Source organism: Oryctolagus cuniculus, chromosome 21, assembly GCF_964237555.1.
Source record: "Oryctolagus cuniculus chromosome 21, mOryCun1.1, whole genome shotgun sequence".
In the NCBI taxonomy this organism is placed as follows: Eukaryota; Metazoa; Chordata; class Mammalia; order Lagomorpha; family Leporidae; genus Oryctolagus; species Oryctolagus cuniculus.
The window spans coordinates 23,055,695-23,076,540 of record NC_091452.1 but is presented as its reverse complement, the minus strand read 5'-3'; the positions used below and the strand labels follow the sequence as shown (position 1 = coordinate 23,076,540).

Sequence of the window (20,846 nt, the reverse complement as noted above, 5' to 3'; positions counted from 1 at the left end):
TGAACCCTTCCTGCTGCGCCCACGGAGCCCCAGACCACTCGAGGCCGCGGCCCGGTCCAGGTTCTGTGCGGCTGTCGGCAACCCCCCCGACGTCATCAGAGGGCGGCTGAGACACTTCTGGAGGTTGATGAAGACGTGTGTCCCGTGTGGTCTGGCCGTGTGAGCCCCACTCTCCAGCCCCCGGCTGAGGACAGCAGGGCTGGAACAGACGGGAGCCTGTCCAGGGGCCGGGGGGTGCAAACTCCCGCCCCTCTCTCGGGGGCAGCAGAGACTCAGCCTGGCTGGGCACAGGGTGCCCCAGTGTGGCTGTGCCCGTCGCCCGGGAGAGATGTGGCCCCAGCCCCGGGGGGAGGAGCCCAAGGACCACCTGCCACCCACGCAGCCCCCACGTCTGCCTGTGCCAGGCAGGTGGAACAGGCTGGGAGCTGGGTCTCCGGTCTTGAGGTGCAGAGCCGTGGGGGGACCTGGAGGGTAGGCCCTGGGCTTGGGCGAGGGCCTGGCTGGGCTGCGTGGCACTGCCAGTGCTGGGCTGTGCCAGTTTCTCCACCCAGGGGCCCCCGAGCTTCCACCCCAACAGCCCGGGTCCTGTGCCAGCGGTGAGGTGGCCCTGCACGGCTGGGCCTCTGGTGGAGGGCCCCCTCAGGTGTCCGTGTGCCCTTCCTGACCCACTGCGGAAGCAGGAACTGAGGCCCGATTCCAGGCTTCCTGAGCCTCAGTCTCCTCACCTGGGAAATGGGCTGGGTGTGGCCCGAGCAGGCATGTGGAGGAGGAGGATGGCTGCATGTGGGTCTAAGGAAGGGACCTGGGAGGAGACCAGGGGCCCCCTCAGGCCACGGCAGGGATCAGGGCCAAAGACCCTGGCCTCATGCCCTCCAGGAGAGGGGGCGTTGCCCTCACTTCCTCCGCCTTGCCCTCAGCCTTGGGCAAGCCTCAGGGCCTGGGCTGGGGTTGGCTGTGCAGTCCTGGGCAGGCAGCTGCCCTCTCTGAGCACAGGGTACCCCCTCTCGCCTAGAGGACGCCGGTGGGGACAAGGCCCTCTGTTTCCCAGGAGCCCCTGGAGAGCAGGAGGGGTTAGCGCTACATACAGGCCAGGGTGGAACATGGGCAGGGTGTGGGGGCACTAGGGGCCGTCCCCAGACCCCCACAAGGCCTTCCACGGCCAGGCCATGGCTCCGTGCAAGGCCCATGGGGCCAGTGGGGTGGGGGCCCCAGACATCTGGGCCCCGAAGGACACACAGAGGGTGGCCCAGGAGGCCGGCTGCAGAGGGGGCTGCGGGTGGAGGTGGGCACGGAGCGGGCCCGGGGAACCGCATGTGCCAGGAGGGGCGCCCAGGAGACGCCTACTTCATGCCGCTGCGCAGCACCTGGTTGGCCGCGATGAGCATGACGCTGATGATGAAGGCGATGGCGAAGGCGCAGATGAGGCTCTTGCGCACGCACGTCTGGCGGATCTGCTGGTTGGAGCAGGCTGTGGCCGCCACCGGGAGAGCCAGGGAGAGACACAGGGGACAGGGAAGCCATGGGATCAGGGGCCGGCATGTAGGACACCCCCCTCCCCCGGGGGAGGCTTGGGACAGGAGGGGAGGGTCCACCAGCCCCCGCTGCGTCCCCCGGCCCCGGGGTCAGCCACTCACTCTCCACGTCCACGGGGCACTCCTCGGCCGTGCCCAGGTGGCTCTCCTCCTCTGTCATGATGATGTTCTCGATGTCCTTCATGGACAGGTGCTCACAGAAGGTGTCGTACAGCAGCCGCTTCAGCTCGTCCACTGTCAGCTTCTGCATGTCGCACTTGGGTGGGGTCGGGGGAGACACGGCGCTCCAGCCACCACCACTGCGCCACAGGCCCCACCCGCACCCTGCAGCCGCATGAGCCAGACCTGCTTGCTCCCCGTCCCGAGAGTCCTTGACCTCCCCCCGCCTCCCCCAGTGAGCTCATGGCCCTGCGGGAGGCCAGATGTGCAGTAGACAGGAACCTGATGTGGCCATGACCCCGGAAGGGCCCCACGGAGTGCACAGCCCTGGTCCCAGCCAGCCAGGGCATACCTTCCAGAAGACGGTATCAAAGTCAGTGCCGTGGAACTTCTCTGGGATCCCTGAGGTGGACAGCTTGGGTCCCAGGAGGGTCACAAACTCTTCAAAGTCCACTTGGCCGTCGCCTGGAGCAGGCACAGGTTCGATCAGTGGCTCACACTCAAACCCAGCCCAGGCAGCACAGCTCAAGGGACCAAAGGGTGGAATCCTGCCCTTCTCTGAGCCTGGAGTCAAGTTCAGGGCACCTTACACCTGCCAGGCACTGCGGTGATGCTGCAGCCCTGCCAGGAAAGGTGGCACTGGCACAGGGAGACCCTCGCACTCCACGCCAAACCACCCATGGCTCCCTAGCTCCATGATGCTGCCCCCGGGGTGAGTGTGGCACCCAACAGCCTCTCTGCCATACAGCTAGGAACTGACACCCAGGACACTGCAGCGGCCCAGCCTGTCGTCTGCTCTCTGCATGGGCGCGGGGAGGCCACGGAGGGGACCTGGCATTACCAGTCCTCTTTAGGAATCCTTCCATAATAAAATGCAAATATTAATGATTTGGAGTGGGAGGAACTCTGATTACACCCTTTCTGGACTTTAAAACTTTCTCAGAACAGAGGGGAGCAGTCTCTGAGCCCTTTGTCTGCCCAAGGCTGTCCCACCCTCTCTGACCTCCGCTCTCCAGACCTGGCTGTAACCTGCCATGGGCTTGGCGGGGGGGGGGGGGGGGGGGGGTGACGAAACAGGCAGGCGGCAGCGCTCACCGTCCATGTCCAGCCGCTGGATGATCACCTCCAGCTCCACCTCGTTGGGCATGTAGCCCAGGGAGCGCATGGCCGTGCCCAGCTCCTGCTTGGAGATGAAGCCATTGCCGTCTCTGTCAAACACCTTGAAGGCCTCTCGGATCTCTGCGGGGGAAGTGGGGAGCACAGCAGGCTGGGACCTCATGTGTGTCTCAACAGCCCCCTTCCTGGACACCCAGGATCCGAGACTCCCCACAGCCTGCAGATCCGCGGAGAGCCAGCCCTCGGTGGCCCGAGACATGCAAGGGCTGCACCCCTGGGTGGGCTGAGCCGGCAGCTCAGGTCACTGCGGCCTGCAGTGACCGCCCTGGGGTCTGAGCGTTCCAGGTTCCCATGGCGGCTCCTGGCGTGCTCACGACGACCCCGTGTGGTGGCCACCATGTTCAGGGAAGACGCAGCGGCTGCCTGAGGCTTCTTCCTGCTCCCTCCTCCATCCCCCCTTCCCATGCATCCCATCCCAAGGCACATCCCAAGAGCTCAGCCCTTCACCCCCAGCCAACAGGCCCCCATGGCAGCGGCGGCTCCAGGCTAATGGGCTGATGGCTCAGCAGATGGCCTCCTGGTTTGGGGGAAGACAGGGGTGAGATGGAGAGGCCCCACCAGGCCCAGGAGGCGTCAGATGTGGGGAACCCTCCCCTTTTGTACACAGGGTGACTGAAGCCTGAGTGGAGTGGCTGGGAGTGGGAGCAGTGCACTGGGCTGGGAGCCTAGTAATAAGCAACCCAATGTATGATCTTGGTCCAGCCTCAGTCTTAGTCCCAGTAAAATGGGCGGAATGATATGGGGACAAAGATGTCGGGGACCTGTTGGGGAGGTCCTAACCCTCCACTCCACCTGTTTCTCTGCTGCCGTTCCAGTGGTCACCACCCGAGCAGGGCCTCTGGGGACTGGGGGAGGCGGGAGCCTCAGTCCACCAGCTCCAGCTGCCTGGGGGTCCCTTGGCCTTGTCCACGCTGTTCTCCTAGGGGGATTCCCGCAGGCAGAGGGGAGCTCCGTGTGTGTGTGTGTGTGTGTGTGTGTGTGTGTTTGGAAGGAGAGGCAGACGGAGTGCTGTCCCACGCTAGACACAGAAACTGAAGCCCTGAGCAGGCAGCCCAGCCAGTGCGAGGTCAGGGCCGTTGTTGGCTAGGCTGGGCCTTGCCTTAGGGGGCTGTGACCTTGAAACTGCCCACAGGATTCTGCGCCTTGGAGTTGTACCCTGGGCTCAGTGGGGGCAAGGACGCCCAGCTAAGCTGCCTGGCCTCACCACAGGCCAGGGGCTGTGGCCCAGAGAGGGCAGCCGTGTGTCCTGGGCCACACAGCAAGGTGGCTGGGGCTGAGGTGCTCACTGTCCTCACCCTTCCTGCCTGGTGCCCACACCCACGGCCTGCAGGCCAGCCCAGCTCGCAGAGAGACCAAGATGGACAACAGCGGTGCTTGGGCCACCTGGGCTCCCGCGCCCTCTGCCTCTGGCCTTTCCCTGGTTGGCTGAGGCAGGGTGTGAGATCCTGGGCTCCTGACCAGTGGCCCCCTGCGGCCACTACAAACCCTGGACTCTGGGAACCGCAGGTCAGCTCCCACTTTCGGGTTCCTGGGCTCTCAGAAGCAGGGCTCCCCATCACCACCAAGCGTGGGCACAGAGCTGCTGCGGGGATCCGGTCGCCGGGGGTGGATGTGGAGGCACACACCCGACATGCATGCAACACACGGGACATGAACGCAACATACAATGCACAACATGCGTGCGGAGCCACAATCCCACACTTGCAACATGTGACACATACGTAATCCAAACACACCGTACAACACAACACATGTACAACACAAATCCAACATACACATACAATAAACACGTGCACACACACACTTAGGTCTCCTGGCCCAGCGCCTGCGGGGGTACCTACTCCCCTTTCTGAACTCCAGCCCAGGATGGGGTGGGGGACCCTCCCAGCATGGAGGGGGGCACCAAGACTGCTCCCCTGCCTGCCCTTTTTTTTTTTTTTTTTTTGGCAGGCAGAGTGGACAGTGAGAGAGAGAGACAGAGAGAAAGATCTGCCGTTGGTTCACCCTCCAATGGCCGCCGCAGCCGGTGCACTGCGCTGATCCGATGGCAGGAGCCAGGTGCTTCTCCTGGTCTCCCATGGGGTGCAGGGCCCAAGCACTTGGGCCATCCTCCACTGCACTCCCGGGCCACAGCAGAGAGCTGGCCTGGAAGAGGGGACAGAATCTGGCGCCCCGACCGGGACTAGAACCCGGTGTGCCGGCGCCGCTAGGTGGAGGATTAGCCTAGTGAGCCGCGGCGCCGGCTCCCTGCCTGCCCTTGAGGCTCCTGTGCCTGGGGCGCTCCACCCCTCACCACCGTGAACTCTGACGCCACCCCTGATTCCAGCTGGGACGGCACTGCATCGAGTCCCAGGCGCCTCCGTGGCTCTTTGCCTGTCCTGGCTGATCTTGGCCCTCCTCGGGGTCCCCACAGCTCCTGCTCTTCCTCCACCCCTTGCCCTGACCGCACTGGATTGAGAACTGTGGGTGCTGGGAGCGCTGGAACCAGGTCAGTCTTGTGCACGGCTGTGTCCCCGTTACCTGGCACTGAGCCTGTCACTCGGGCACAAGAGTGAATGGCTGATGTGGGCAGCAGAGAGAGATGGGAGCTGGGTGGTCCACGCCTCACTCGGTCACCCCGAGCCCACCCACAGTTCCAGGAGCAGAGAGGCCCAGGAGGTTGCCTGCCCCTGTTCTCCAGCCCCCAAGGACCCAGTCCCACCACGCCCTGGGCTAGAGGGGAGAGAGGCCGGCAGGTGCATCTTGGCCTAAGTGGGCAGCCCAGTGGGCCACACAGCCATTTCTCAGGCCCGGCCACCCTCCCAAGGCCACCAGGAAAATCCACAGACTGTGACTCTCACCCATGCAGCTCCTGCCTCGCCTCTCTCCACACACCCGACTCACGCCAGTCTCGCTCCCACGCCTCTGCCTGGGCTTGGAGCCTTGCCCCCGCCCAGCTCCATTCCAGCCCCAGAGGAGGGGAGTGCAGGGAGGCGGCCTGGAGTGGCACACATCCCACCCAGCTCGCCTCCATCCTGGCTGGGTGACCTTGGGCAGGTGTTTGCTCACCTGTACAATGGGGCTGCTGGGATGATGAAGCAAGAACAGCAGGCGAGCGTTTGGCCAGGCCTGGCTCAGAGAGGGACGCCGTAAATCAGAACGTCCCACACGGCAGAGCCAGAAGGAGAGGGAAGACCAGGTGAACTTGGGATGCCAGGCGGGCCTGCCTGCCGCCTGGGACCAGGAGCAGAGCCCCGGGCCTTGACTCCGCTCCATGGCCAAGTCCAAGTCCTTTCCTCACTGAGCCTCGGCGGGGCTCATCTGTGAAATGGGGATGAGACTCCCACCCAGCCCTGGCCTCTGTGGGGGGCTGCCTGAGGGAGGCGGGTGCCACCACTCCCCATCACTGTTGTGCCAGGAACACATCACAGCTGGGCGCTTTTCCCCGAAAGCTTTGCTCCCTTACTGCTGGGGAGGCCGGCGGCAGGCTGACTTCTTCCGTCTTTGCATGGGGACGCCTGGCCCAGGAACTGGCTGGCAGAGCCCCCAGGCTTCCGGGCCCACGACACCATCACCATCAGCCTCACACCCCTAGCCCCTAGCTGCGTGAGGACCTGACGCCCCAGCAGGCCCCAGGAGACGCCTGCGCCCCGAGAGCCAGAGTCTGGAGGTCACTGGAGGGCGAAGCACTCTGCGTCCGTGGTGCCGGCCCCACGCCCCAGCAGCCTGGACTTCCTGAGGGTTGGGCCAGTGCAGAGGTGGCTGCTGGGCTCCCAGGGAAGAGGGGCTGGGAGACCCCTAACCCGCTCTGATCTGAAGGTCCCCACTGGGCAACTCTCCACACGGGCTCCATCCTCGGGCCCCAGAACCCTGTGCCAGGAGCCGCCAGCCTCGCTCTCTCCTGCCTCCTCCCTCCGACTCGAAAGGCAACGGCCCCATCCCAACCTCTGTGCCTCTGGAGGCCTCTGCCGTGCCTGCCGGTGGCGGGGGGCACAGAGGGATCTCGGGGAGTCCCTGCCTCTCCCTCATGCTGGGCTAGCTGAGGCCACATCTCGACCCTGCCACCTGCCATCTGCGGATTCCGAGGGCCCCTTTGCCAGATCTTCTGGCCCAGCCCCTGCGCCCACGGCGGCCCAGCCTCTTGGGCCCGCCACAGTCCAGGCCCTTCCTACCGCAGGCTCCCCCTCCTTGGCTTCTCCCTCTGCTACACCCCAGTCCCCAAACACCCCACGGCCAGGCCCCTTACTTCCACCCCTGTCACCAGCGGCCCTGGGGAGGACAATGCCAACCTCCCTTCTACAGATGGGGAACCCACGGCTCATGGAGGCGAGTGACTGCCCAAGGTCACGCCACGAGCAGGGGCCGCAGACTTGAACCCAGAGCCGCCTGCCTGGGAAGCCCTTACCTTAAGCCTGAGCTGCCCCACTTCCCTTTCTCATCGTCCTCCCCACTCGGACTGACGCCCCCCAGTTCTGTGCAGGCAGCAGGCACGCACTGTCCACAGTGTTGCACCCTTTTCCCAGCACGTGCGGCTCCCCACTGAGGGCTTCGTCCCAGCCAAGGGCCCAGGTCTTACCCAGACTGCCTGGGGCAGGAGCACTCACAGGGCACCGGGAAAGTGGGGGGGACAGAGGTGGTGTTGGTGGGGAACCCATGCCAGGAAGGCCGCTCTCTCCACCCAGCCCTGGCATCTGAGGACCACTGCAGGGGCCTGGAGCAGCAGAGGGTCTGGGGGCCCCTGCAGCCACACTGGGGGTGGTTACAGGAGATCTCTTGCCTTCCTCTACAGCTGTTCATCCGCCAGGAGCTGGGCTGGGGCCACCCCGGCCTGAGCCCGCACCGCCATCCCCACCTGCCCCGGCCCCAGGGAGGGCCCTGCCCTCCAGACGCCCCCTGTGCCAGGGCCCCTCTCTGCTGGCCCGGGGAGAAGGGGACGAGCGCGAAGAGGGAGGGTGTCGGTGTGCTGGTGACTAACACCGCTGGGCTCCTGCCAGCTCGGCTGCTGGGCGGCCCAAGGGGAGCCTGCGGCCTCCGTGCCCCTGCACTGCCCCAGCCGTGCCCTGTTCACCCCGCACCCCGGCCTCCTGTCCGCTTCTCCCCCTCCTCGGGCGAGCACTCCAGGACTGGGGGATTAGGAGAGGGGCTGCTGGCAGCAAGGGGGAGAGAAAGAGGTGGGAGCTGCCTGGCAGGAAGTGATGGACAAGGCCTTCGGAGGGGGCAACTGGCAGATCTGAGGTGGCCCAGAGGCGGCAGGAGGGGACAGAGGGGGGAAACAGCCTGCGTGCCAACCCCTGCTCCCTCCCTGCCCAGGCCCCGGCGCGGAGGCTCTGCCCCTGGACTTGGCCCAGACAGCGGGTTTCCGTGGTTTGGGGGTGAGCGGTGAGGTCCGATGTGCACCAGCGCCCATCCTGCCCACATCAGAGCCCAGACCCTGCCTCTATAGCTCTTCCGGAACTTGGGGGTTCGGGTGAGGAGCAGGTGTCTCCTGGCCAGTGCTGCAGCGAGCCTGGGGCAGCCACCTCCTCTCTCTCCATCTTCTCCATGAACGGGAGCTGCCCCCACCTGGGCTTGGGGATGAGGCAGGTTTTCCCCGTCCGCCTTCCCCTGGGCTCCCACCATCCTCCCTGACTGTGCTGGTCTCCCAGCTGCACCCCCAGAGGCCCTGATGAAGCCCCCAGACCTCAGAGACCCTGGAGACTCCAGGCACCTAGAGAGGGCCACCCTCTGGATAATTGCAGCCCCTCCCCCAATCGCAGACAAACAGATCCCAGGAAGCCCAAACTCCCATCATGGCAGAGTGCCCCCCCCTTCTACTCCATATGGGACCCCAGGAGGGCTGGGGGGAGGGAGAGCCACAGCACCTCCCCCCAACCCAGCAGGGAAGGTGCTGGACAGGCCCCAGGGGTCTGGCTGCTGCCCAGGGTACTCTATGCCCTGCTGGCTGCTCTGCCCTCTCCCAGCCACCTTCCTGCCTCCCCACTCTTGTCTGGGAGGCCGAGGGGCTGGGGCAGGGGGCAGGTTCCGTCCGGGCCTCCCCGCCTTTCCCTTGCAGGCTTGGCTATCGCGACCGAGCCGCCCAATCCGGCCACTTGTTGTCGCCGCCGCTTCCCCAGCTGCCTTCCCAAGCGCTCTGGGCTGGGGGTCCGCGGAGGGCCGCGGGAAAGGGGCGCGGGCTGCAGGTGGGGCTGGGGGCGGCCCCGCGGCGTGCAAGAGCAGGGCAGTCGCCCTCTCCCCTTCTCCAGCTGCCCGAGCAGATTGGATTCTGGAAGCGACACGAGCGGAATGTCAATGCGAGCGCAGAGCCGCGGGCGGGCGCCGCGAAGGGGCTCAGGATGCGGGTGCTCCGGCCCCGCAGGCGCTGGGGGCGCAGCTCGGACCCTCACCCCAGCCCTCCGCTGTGCCGCACTGGCAGCGCGGGTGGCGCGGCCCCGTGACCCCGCTGCGGGGCCCGGCAAGTTTCCGCAGCGCTGGGGACCACGCGGGCAGGGGTGGTAGGGCCGCCCCTCCGCCTCGGCGACCCCCGCCGCCGCGGCGCCCATGGGTGCCGGCTGGTCCTGCCTCCCCGCGCGGCAGCTGGCTCGCCGGGGCCGCCCACCTGGCAGCCGGCACCTGCGGCCAGCCCGGCGCCCCCTGCGCCCCTAGCCCGCATGGCACCTGGGCGCACAGGTAGGAGGGCCGGCGGGCAGGGGTCCCGGCGGGCACTCACCCTCCAGCTCGTCCTCGGGGATGTCCACCGGGCGCTGCTCCGACAGCAGGTTGGGCACGGTGTAGATGCCCCGGTACATCAACGCCGCCGTCACCGGGTGGAACGGCATCTTGGCGGCTCCGTGCCCGCCCGCCCGCCGCAAACTTTGAGGCCGGGGCTCATGGGCCGCCGGCGGCCCCGGGGGCGGCTGGAGCGGGCGGGGCGCGCGGCTGCGGAGGGCGGCGGCGGCGGCGGCGGCGAGGCGGCGGGGGGCGCCCCTCCGGGGGCCTAGCGCCCCCACGCCCCGGGCCGCCCGGCCATGCCGCCCCCTCCCTCGTCGGGCTGCCGGCCGGGGCCCCGCAGGGGCGGCGGGGGCGGCGCCGCGCGGGCCTCCCCGCTCCGAACGCCGCGCGCTGCGCCCGCCGCGCCCGCTCCTCGGTGCCCCGCGCGCCGCTCGCCGCCTGCTCGTCCGCTCGCCGGCGCGGCCGCCCGGCCCGCCGCTCTGGCTCTCGCCGCCGCTCCCGCTCGCTCGCTCGTTCGCTCGCTCACTCGCTCTGTGCCGCGCCGGCTGCGCTCCCCGCCTCCCCCGCCCGCCGCCCGCCCGCCCCCTCCGCGCCACCCCCCCCCCCCGCCCCTTCACGCCGCTGGCCCCTGAGCGGCCGCCGAGGCTCCTTCTCCCCTTCTGCGTCGCCCTCAGACCTCTCGTCTCCTCCCGGCCCCAAGTCCGCAGCCCCCGGGACCAGAGTGGGGACGGGTTGAGGATGGGGCCCTTCCTTGCTACCCCTCTCCATCTCCCCGGAGGTCCCCCTACCAGGAGCTGGGACCCACAGTGGTGAGGTTGGCCCCAGGAGCCTGGGTTGACCAGGAGCCTCGTTGTGTTGGTGCCAGGTGGGGAAACTGAGCTGCGAGCAAAGGACGCTCACCAAGGTCATGGGGTAGAGGGAGCAGGCAGGTCTGGGGCTGGCCTCCCTGCCCTGTGGCTGGCGCCCAGAACTGAGCTTGCCTTCCATAGTGGGGCCCCAGTCCTGGAACCTTCCCGAACCCAAGGCCTTGCAGAGGGGTTGCCCGTGTCTCTGACGGCCCCGTGGGATGTGGTGTGAGGCCGAGCTCCCAGCCTGGGGCTTAGAGCAGAGGTGTGTGGGCTTCCCCAGGTGCCAGGTGTCAGGTGTTGGACGCAATGGCAGGTGTGTGCATTTATCTGCCATGCACCAGGGTGCAGAGGTGCTGATGGGTGTATTCGGGAGGACACGCGAGGCCACCTGTGTGTACAGGGCAGGAGAAGAGAGGGCAAGAGCCTGGGGGCATGTGGGGGGGCGCAGACCTCCTGCTGGGAGTGGCGCGTGTGCACAGATGTACATGTGCGTCTCTACGGGGATGGTGACCTTCTAGCCTGGACGTGGCCGTAGCTCTGGGGCCCACCCCTGGAGCCCCTGTTGGAACCACCTCCCTGCCCGCTTGGGTCCAATCAGCCGAAGGCCCCAGCAGGAGAGCTGATTGCCGCGGCCCTGCCCGGCCCTGCCCTTCCCAAGCTGATTACGTTTTTCTGGTTGTTTCTGCTTTTATCACTGATTAATCACAGCTCTGTGTCGGGGGCCTGGGGAGAGAGGCCAGGCTGGGCCAGGCCTGGGCCCCGGCACTTCTTGGGCACTGCTGTGGAGGATCTCCGAGCAGCATCTGCAGCCTGCAGAGAGGTTGGGAAGGAGCCGGTCTGTCTGTCTTGTCTGTCTGTCTCCCCAGACCTCTGTGGGCCAGCTGGCTGCCTGGCCTGGGAGGCTAAGAGGCCCCAGAAAAGCCCCCATGGCACAGCCCTCCTTGTCCCCCTGTTACTGTCTGCCTTCCACCCATAGAGCTGAATGCTGTGAGCTCACTCGGGATTCTCAGTGGAGCAGAGGAGCCAGGAAGAAAGAACCTTGCCCTCGGGTCCAGGCAGCCAGGGGGCTCCTGTAGCTACCTGCTCCTTGCTGTGGGACCTCAGTTTCCCCACCAGTGAAGTGAGGGAGGCAGTGCCACTTCCCAGACCCCTGGAGCATGAAGTGACAGACCGTAGGCGAGGTGCTTGGCAGCTCTCAGTGTCCCTTGGGAATTTGCTATTGGCATGAAAATCCCCCTCCCAGGGATCTGAATTAATAATGACAGCATTGAGTATTGATTGAGAGTGTGAGCGGTCTGCACCAGCTCAGGCCAGCCAGGACCCCTGGGCTAGGGGAGGGTGGGCTGGAGCCTGCTGAGGGGGCTGGCACGAAATCCAGCTCCCGCCTTGCTCCCGGGGAGGCTGACTCAGAGCCTGTCAGTGCTGGCCCAGTGGAGGGGCCGCTCCCAGCCTCACTGCCCAGGTGGGGCGTTTTCAAAGGAAAAGGCAGAAACGGTCCCCGAGTGAATCAAACACAAATCAGCTTGGCCTTCTAGCCCAGCCCAGCCCCGTGGGTCTGTGCCGAGGAAGGGCATACGTGTCCGTGACGACACCAGCCTTGCCCCGAACTTGGCCTTGGTCTATGGCCACGGAGTCAGATGACCAAGGTGCTCCTGGGGCAGGCTCCCTCCAGCCCTAAGGGGCCAGGCCTGCTGGGGACCATTGTCCCACGGTTGTGGGGCATCCCATGGCTTGGGCCAGTGCACAGTGCTGGCTTTCAACTCAGGGAGCTGCTGGCCTCAGCAAACTTCCACATGCCACAGGCTGCACCTGCTCCCCTTCTGCACGTGCTGGTGGGTACCCGGGCCATACCTGGGTGGTGCCTGTGACCTGCTGATTACCCCCCACCACACCCCGAGGGCAGTATGGCTCCAGGAGCTGAAGCCGCGTGGTGTAGCTGTGCAAGGTAGAGCTGGGGTTGGAGCCCAGGGACTCCAGGGGCCGGAATCTGGGCCCTGCTGACCTCTCCTGACCCGTGCAGGTTCAGCTGGAGCCCTGCTGCCTCTGGGAACCACTGTTGACCTCGCTGCCCTTCCACTGCTGTGGACTGAGTTTCCCTGGGCACCTCCTGGTGCTGGTCCCTACGTGCTGCGCTGTTCGTGCCTCAGGTTCACGGAGCAAGTGCTACAAGGCTGGCGGCAAGGCTGAAGCCACAGTTAATTCTATCTGCTGAAAGGCTGAGGGGTGCAGTTTTTGTAGAGGTCTGTGGAGGCAGGAGCTGTAACATCTGTGGACATGGGACGGGGACACGGTGCCATGAGCAGTAAGAGCCCTTTGTGGACAGGCCAGCGCTCACCATGTAATCTCCCTGAGCCTCAGCTTACTCAGCTGTTCAGTAGGACCACAAGTGGCCCCAGAATGGACAATCAGACCCTGCATTTACAGTGCCCTGTGCCGGGGCCAGTGCTGTGGCGTAGCAGGTAAAGCTGCAATGCCGGCATCCCATATGGGCACCGGTTTGTGTCCTGGCTGCTCCACTTCCTATCCAGCTAACTGCTAATGACCTGGGAAAAGCAGTGGAAGATGGCCCAAGTGCTTGGGCTCCTGCACCCTCACGGGAGACCCAAAAGAAGCTGCTGGCTCTTGGCTTTGGCCTGGCCATTGTGGCCATCTGGGGAGTGAACCAGCGGATGGAAGACTCCCTCCTCCTCTCTCTCCCTCTTTCTCAGCAACTCTGCCTTTCAAATGTATACATAAATATTTTAAAAGAAATAAATCAAATGCCCCCATGCTTGGAACGTGGTGGCTCTCCTACAGTCAGGGAGGTCCAGGGAGGAGTGAGGATGGGCCACGGCTCAGACGTGTAAGACCCACTCCCGGCTCTGGAGGGCAAGGTCTGGGTGTGTGTGCCCTGGTCTGCCATGCCTGGCCCGAGGCTGGCCTTAGGAAGATAGTCATCTGTTGAATGAATGAATGAATGAATGAGTGAGTGAGTGAGAGAATGAATTACGGTTGCTCTTGCTGGCTCGCCCATCCCTTTGGCACTGCAGCCCCGCCCAGCCCCCTTCCCCCTGTCACGAGGGAGCAGATGGTGTGAGCGCAGGGTGAGATTTATGTCTGTCGCTCCCGATCTGGAGCAGGTGCTACTGCTGCCTTCACACTCTACTCCCCGGGGGCCCCCTGGGAGGTGCCTGGTTTGGGTCTTCCCGGGAGGGCTCTCCAGGGACCTTGCTCAGTAATGCTTGGCTGAGACAGCAGGAGACGCTGGGAGAGGCGACCGTTGACACCTGTGGCTCTGGGAGGCAAGGAGTGAGGAGACCGATGTGTCCTGACACCAGACCCCTCCCTCCTAAGAGCAGCGCAGTCCACACCTCCCTGGCTGGAGACCTCCCCTCGGGTGCCAGCATCTTCTCGCCCCTCGATTCAGCACCAGGGAGAGCTCCCAGCAGAGCCCAGGGCCCCACAGTGTAGGGTGTGGGACCCTGAGGAGCCTGCAGGGCAATCAGTGAACCTGTTTTCTGCAGGAGGAAATGAAGGTGGGCTCCAAGTTCAAGGTCATGCTGAGGCCCTGACCACAGCCCTGCCTGAGCCAGGGGGTCTAATGGGAGGGACGGTGAAGGGAAGTGGGCAAGTACAGGTAGTGGGGAGTGGCGTCCATCGAGGGCAGAGGCTCTGGCCTCTGCTCCTTGGCTGGGAACAATATTGTTCCAAGAACTCGCTGGGGACAGTGTCTGGAGGTGAATAAAATATTCATTGTCCAGGCAAACTCACGTAGTCACTTGATGAATAATGGAATTTATAGACTGGCAGATGCAGACCGGGCCAGAAGGTGTTGTGGGCCAGAACCCAGGGGCCCCTGCCGCTCTGATCCCGGCCTGCTCTGGCCCTCAGGTACCCTGCCTCTGAGGGTGGTGGGGCTGGACGGGACAGCGGGGGACAGAGTCCGTGGGAGGGACAGGCCCTTGAATTTGTTGCTGATTGAGAAGTGGGGAACTCACTGGGGAATAGAAAAGGAGCACTGGGTTCAGCTGTGTGCCCTTGAGGTGGTACATGGCTGGCCTCTGTCTCCTCCCCTGGCCAGTGGGTTTGATGCTGGTACCGCGAGGCCCTGTGCCATGACAAAGGTGACGGTGCCTGGTGCCACTGACCCTGCGCTCAGATCTGTTGAGCCTCCCTGTCCCCGAGAGTCCTCTGAGCCCAGGATTGGCCTCCCCTGCCTGCTCTGAGTCCTGTTGGAAGGTAGGGGGAGACATGGCCACAGGAAGAAGAAAGTTCTAGTCCTCAGGACGGGATTGCTGTCAGTGATGGAAAAAACCTGGCTCACGCAGGCGCACAGTTGCCCTCCCCCACAAAGAGAGTCTGCCTCCCTAGCCTGCGCTGGGCTGGGGCAAGGGTATTCTTTTTTAAGTTTTTATTAATTTATTTGAAAGAGAGATAGAGTGGGATTCCATCTGCTGGTTCACTCCCCAAATGCCCAGAATAGCTGGGGCTTGGGCCATCGCCTGCTTCTTCCCAGGGTGCGCAGTAGCAGGAAGCAGGGACTCGAACCCTAACAGGATCTTAACTCCTTCACCAAATGCCTGCCCAAGGGTGTTTTTTTTTTTTAAAGAATTATTTATTCTAGACTTCTCTTTCTGCCCTAAATAAAGTCCTCACTCTCCTCGCATTTCTCTCACTGAAAAAAAAAAGCTTAAAAACTTAAAAAAAATTTATTTATTTGAAAGGCAGTTAAGGAGAGGTGGGGGGGGGAGAGATCTTCCACCCGCTGATTCTCCCAAAATGGCTGCGACAGCCAGAGCTGAGCTGATCTGAAGCCAGGAGCCAGGAACTTCCTCTAGGTCTCCCACATGGGTGCAGGGGCCCAAGGGCTTGGGCCATCCTCCACTGCTTTCCCAGGCCATAGCAGAGAGCTGGATCGGAAGAGGAGCAGCCAGGACTCGAACCGGCGCCCATATGGGATGCCAGCACTGCAGGTGGTGGCTTTAGCCTCCAAGCCACAGCCTCAGCCCCTGAAGGGGATTCTTGAAACGCTTCCTGGTGTGTGTGCGTGTGTGTGTGTGTGTGTGCATTTGGCACAGTGGTTAAGATGCCACTAGGGATAGTCGCTCACATCCCATATCATCAGAGTTCCTGAGTTTGAGTCCTGGCTCCCCTCCCGACGCTGGCTTCCTGTAAATGCACACTGGGAAAAGCAGCAGTGATGGCCGGGTCCCGGCCACCCACGTGGGAGGCCTAGCTGGAGCTCCAGCTCCCAGTTTTGGTCTGGCCCGGGCCTGGCTGTTATAAGCATTTAGGGAATGAGCCAGTGGGTGGAAGATATCTGTCTCTGCCTCTTAATAAAATGTTTTTAAACGAGTTATTTGTTTTATTTGAAAGTCATAGTTACAGAGAGAGAGAGGGAGCAACAGAGAGAGAGAGAGAGAGATCTTTCATCTACTGGTTCGCTCCCCAGATGGTCACAACAGCCAGGGCTGAGCCAAGCTGAAGCCAGGAGCCAGGAGCTCCATCTGGGTCTCCTAAGCACTTGGGCCATCTTCTGCTGCCTTTCCCAGGCCATTAGCAGGGACCTGGATCGGAAGTGGAGCAGCCGGAACACAAACTGGTGCCCATATGCGATGCCGGTGTCACAGGCGGTGGCCTTCCCTGCTGTGCCATAACGCCGGTCCCCAAATAATTTTTTAATATAAATTAATTTAAAAAAAAAAAAAGGAACTCCCTAGGAGCGTCCAAGGTGCAGCCAGGGTTAGACCCAAAGCCCCGGAGGAAGGAGACCTGGTGGGTCTGGACAGGAAGAGAGAAGCGTGGGGACATCCTGCCTAGGAAGCAGCAGGACTCCCTCTCTCCTGTGCCCTTGGGGCCTCCGTCCGCCGCTCTGGGGAGTGGGAGCCTCTGCTGGGGCCTGGCCAGGCTGCTGGGATCAGGACCCCACGCGGACGGCAGCAAGGCCAAGGGCGCTTGCTCCAGGCCCACCTCCTGAGTGACAGCGGCAGCAGCTGGCGCAGACGAGGCGCAAGGCAGCTCCTAATTGCTCTGGGCTCCCCAGACCCCGGCCTCAGTCTGTTGCCTCTGATGAGAGGCCTCACCGACTGCCCGCACCGGCTGTGCCCCCAGAAGAGCTGCACGTCCCATCGGCCTGGGCATCGGCCTAGGGTGATGGCTGGGGGAATCACTTCTCCCTGCTGAGGTCTCCAGGCTGAGGCTGGGACCCTGCAGTGTCCCCTCCTCTCCACGTCTCTGTGTGACACAGAGGGAGGGCCGGGCAGAAGCCCCCACTGCTTGGGGCTGAAATATGCAGAGCTCTGAAGGTGGTTCTGTGGCCTCGGCCGGGGCCCCTGGGCCCACCCATGGGGACAGGCTCATCCCCTTGGTTCAAACTCTGGGCAGGGTGCTGGGTCTCTGAGTGTCGGTGCCACACCTGATCTGTTCCTGGAAGTGAGCATGGAAGACGTGAGGCGAGGGAGGTGCTGATCCCCGGGGGCCCAGGGGCCTGGGTGGCACCGGTGCTGCAGCGGTGTAGGGCGATGCTGCCAGCCTGAAGTTTCTGGCACAGCCTCTGGGCTGTTTTCCGATTGGTGGCTGCCTCCCCAGACCCCTCCCTGCTGCACCCTCCCCTGCCCCCGAGCGGTGGGGAGCACAGGACTCAGGGCCCCCAGATTCTTTCTCAGGATGACCAAGTTGTCTCTGGCTTCCACCCTGACACCCCCAGCTGCCGCCCTGTGCTTGTAACCTCCAGGGACGGGGAGCTCACCCCTCCAGGGACAGCCGCCAGCGCTCGCCCAGTCCTTGGCTCTGTCTCTGTGCTCAGAGAACCCCTCTGTTTTGAGAAAGCGTTGAGGGTCCCCTGAAGAGGCACCTGCCTGTCACAGGGGAGAGGGACAGCGCTAATGCACCACTGCTCAGCAGGGCCCGGCCTCTGAGCCAGGGGACAGGGGACAGGGGACAGGGGACAGGGCGGGAGGGGCAGGGGGACGAGGGGCTGCGTTTTCAGAAGAGCACCCCTACCTCTCGTCCCAAGGCTCAGCTGCTGAGATGATCCTGGGACACTGAACAGGTGACTTTTGTCCCTGGGGAACGTGGGGGAGGCCCCGTGTGCAGGGAAGGGCTGGGCTAGGGGAACCCCTCCAGCTCCCGCCAACGCTGGTTCTACCAGGAACTGGGCTGTAATCTTTGGGACTCCCTAAAGTTGAGAGAATGGCTGGACTGGTGCACGAGGACCCCAGGAGTGGTGGGCGGAGGGACTTCCTCCAGGGCCCAGCTAGGTCTGCCCCCGGCTCCCAGGAGGCCCGAGCCCAAGGACACCCATGCTAATGGGCCTCTGGGCCCTTGGTGCCCCGGTCGTGTTGAGCTCAAGTGATGCTAAAATCGACAGCAGTTTAATTGGTAATTTTAATCCTGGACAGAGCAGTAATGGCGTCACTAATTGGATCGTTAGAGATTTGTGCTTTATGGCTGTGTAATTAGAGGAGCTGTGGGGAGCCCGGGTGAACTAGGGGGCCCTGTGGGGCCAGGGGCAAACGGTGGTGCGGCAGGGCCCCTCCCTAGGCGGGGTCACTGCGGGGCCTCCTGCCCCTGCTTCAGCTTCTCAGCTGGGGCCCCCAGGGCAGCTGAGAGAGGCGGACCCGGCCAGGGGTTTCCACTGCAGCCCTTGACCCAGGGTCCCGTCCTGGCAGGAGGCCCTGGGAGAGCAGGAAAGGTCCCCAGAGCTCCCAGCCCAGTCCCTACTGAACCAGGATGGAGGGCTCTCCAGGCCCGGCCCCTCCGGATGCCCTGGGCTCACCCGCGCTGTGCAGCCCGCCCCGCGTGCCCACCAGCATGCTCACTTCCAGGAACAGATCAGGTGTGGCACCGACACTCAGAGACCCAGCAGGATCCCCGGCAGGATCGCAGCCCCAGGCCCTTGACCTGACACCCCACCCGGGACTTGGGCTAACCACAGAGAGCGTCTTCCTTTTAGATCAGGAAGCGCTCTGGGGTCCTGTACCCCGATCATTTCTCAGACGGGGAAACTGAGGCCCAGGACGGTGGATGAGGGGGGAAACAAGCTTGTGTGTGCCCCAAGGCCGACTGCTCCATACGTGTGTGTCCCCATAAGCCCACACCCCCGCCTCAGGAGTTTTCTCGGCACACACACGGGTGCCACCGTGCACCTGCCTGAAGGGGCGCAGGGCCTGGCCTCAGGGACGCTGCCCCTCACCCCCACCCTGCCAGGTGGGCAACGGAGACCTGTGAGCTGCTTGGCCGGGGGCCGGGCAGCGTGGGGCACGCTTCTCCTGGACCCCAGCAAAGGCTGCAGCTGGGGCGAGTGCTGTGGTGCCGCGGGCCCGCCGCTTGGGACGCCGGCACCCCGTAGTGGAGCGCTGGTTTGAGTCCTTGCTGCTCCACTTCTGATCCCGCTCCTTCCTAAGGCAGCAGACAATGTTGCTTGGACCCCTGCCACCCACATGGGAGAACCTGACGGCAGGCTCCTGGCTTTGGCCTGACCCAGCCGCGACCTTTGAGGGCATTTGGGGATGGAAGATCTCTCTGTCTCTCCCTTTGTCTCTGTCGCTCTGCCTTTCAAATAAATCTTGTTTTATTGCCTGGTGCTCAATATGTATTAAGTAATGAAAGAAAAAGAGGGGAGGAGACAGGAGACAGAGGGCCTCTGGGGGACACCCTGCCCACTGACCCTGTAGCATTAGTCACTGACCCAAATTCTGCACACGCCCCTCCCAGCCCTACAGTGCCCCCAGCCTTACTCCCAGGAAGAGCCCACATCACCCCCCGGGGCTGTGAGCACAGTGACAGAGAGAGAGACAGAGGTCTTCCACCTGCTGGTTCACTCCTGAAATGCTGCAACAGCCAGGCCCGGGCCAGGCCAAAGCCAGGAGCCAGGAATTCCATCTGGGTCTCTCTCTCTCTTTTTTTTTTTTTTTTTTAAGGCAGAGTGGACAGTGAGAGAGAAAGACAGAGAGAGAGAGAGAGAGAGAGAGAGAGAAAGGTCTTACTTTTGCCGTTGGTTCACCCTCCAATGGCCGCCGCGGCCGGTGCGCTGCGGCTGGCGCACCGTGCTGATCCGATGGCAGGAGCCAGGTGCTTCTCCTGGTCTCCCATGGGGTGCAGGGCCCAAGCACTTGGGTCATCCTCCACTACACTCCCTGGCCACAGCAGAGAGCTGGCCTGGAAGAGGGGCAACCGGGACAGAATCCGGCGCCCCGACCGGGACTAGAACCCGGTGTGCCGGCGCCGCAAGGCGGAGGATTAGCCTAGTGAGCCACGGCGGCGCCGGCCCCATCTGGGTCTCTTACGTGGGGGGCAGGGACTCAAGTATGTGAGCCCCCACGTGCGGCCTCCCCAGCTGGGTCAGAGGCGGAGGAGCTGGGACTTGCAGTGATGCCCCAAGCAGCGGCTTAATCTGCTGTGCCCCCCCCTGGGTTGTACGGCCTGTGATACACTCAGACCTGCCTTTCCTGCCTGGGGCTGGACTTCGCTCAGTGCTGTGTCCCTGTGCACACAGTAGGTGCTCGTACGTAGGAATGAATGAAGTGGCCTGGGAGGTGACAGAGGTTGTCGGGGGAGGGGTGCACATGCATTGCGGGCGGCAGGGGTGGTGGCGGTGGAGCCAGCCGCGGCCGCGAGTGCCTCTCCTCCGGTCACCCGGCTCTTGTGCCCGTGCCGCAGCAGCTCCGTCAGGAGACCGCGCCCCAGCAGATCGCTTGGCCGAGGCATGGGGCAGCGTCTCTGACCGCCTGCCACAGCTGCTGTGACACCTCCGTCCCCTGTGCCTGCATGGCCACCAACTCCAGCAGTACTCGCTTCGGCCAGGTCACCTTGAAGCATCCAGCTTGAAGCTCCTTCCCGCGCTCTGGGGCCCCCCAAGTCCCCTCCTCAGCTGGGCCCAGCTCCCTTGTTCATGGGCCCGGACCGCCTGAAAGGCCGCCCTCACCACGGAGCTCCCACCTGAGCCCAGTTGCGCCTTGCCCGCCTCAGCCTGGCCAGGTGATGTATGGCACACTGGGCCCTGCCAGGAAGCGACAGCAGATGGATGGGCAGGGCCAGGGGCGGGCTCAGCGCCAGCAGCCAAGCGCAGGGGGCGGGGAGGCGCCTGGCTCAGGAGAGAGCGGTTCCAGGAAGACACCTCCCTGACCCAGCACAGGGCGGGCCTGGCTCCAGGGCCCGGCCCTCAGTGGAGCAGAATGCATGTAGCTCTTGGCCCCTCCTGGCCTTCTCTCGGGTTCCTCATCTCTAGAATGGCGATGCACCGTGCACGGGCCCAGGCTGCTCCCAGCCCAGGCCCTCTCACCCTGGAAGGCTTATCCCGGACCCTGCCCCACCTCCCTTCCCCAGCCCCCACCTCCGCCTTCCCTCTCTTGGCCCAGACCCGAACAAGACCTTGGAAAGTTTCTGGTTCCGCCTTCCTCCCATTTTCCAGATGGGACAAACTGAGCTCTAGAGAGAGGCAGGGCCTGGTGGTCGGGTGGGAGGG

The 20,846-nt window shown here is 64.1% G+C and overlaps 1 protein-coding gene across 1 annotated transcript; it reads right to left on the bottom strand.

Moving 5' to 3' along the window:
• Positions 1–132: 132 nt before the first annotated feature.
• Positions 133–9,810, bottom strand: CABP7 (calcium binding protein 7). Its single transcript, XM_051826692.2, has 5 exons — positions 9,553–9,810; positions 2,787–2,930; positions 2,044–2,156; positions 1,635–1,788; positions 133–1,468 (listed from the first exon to the last, which is right to left on the bottom strand). The coding sequence occupies exons 1-5, from the start codon at positions 9,659–9,661 to the stop codon at positions 1,341–1,343; spliced, it is 648 nt and encodes a 215-aa protein (XP_051682652.1). The 5' UTR covers positions 9,662–9,810; the 3' UTR covers positions 133–1,340.
• Between the last annotated feature and the right edge of the window lie 11,036 nt (positions 9,811–20,846).

Coding starts and splice junctions, on each gene's coding strand:
- CABP7 (XM_051826692.2), bottom strand. CDS start 9,661: ATGCCGTTCCACCCGGTGACGGCGGCGTTGATGTACCGGGGCATCTAC. Junction 2,157..2,786: donor CCAGCGGCTGGACATGGACG/GTGAGCGCTGCC, acceptor TGCCTGCTCCAG/GCGACGGCCAAGTGGACTTT. Junction 1,789..2,043: donor TTGATACCGTCTTCTGGAAG/GTATGCCCTGGC, acceptor ACCCCACCCAAG/TGCGACATGCAGAAGCTGAC.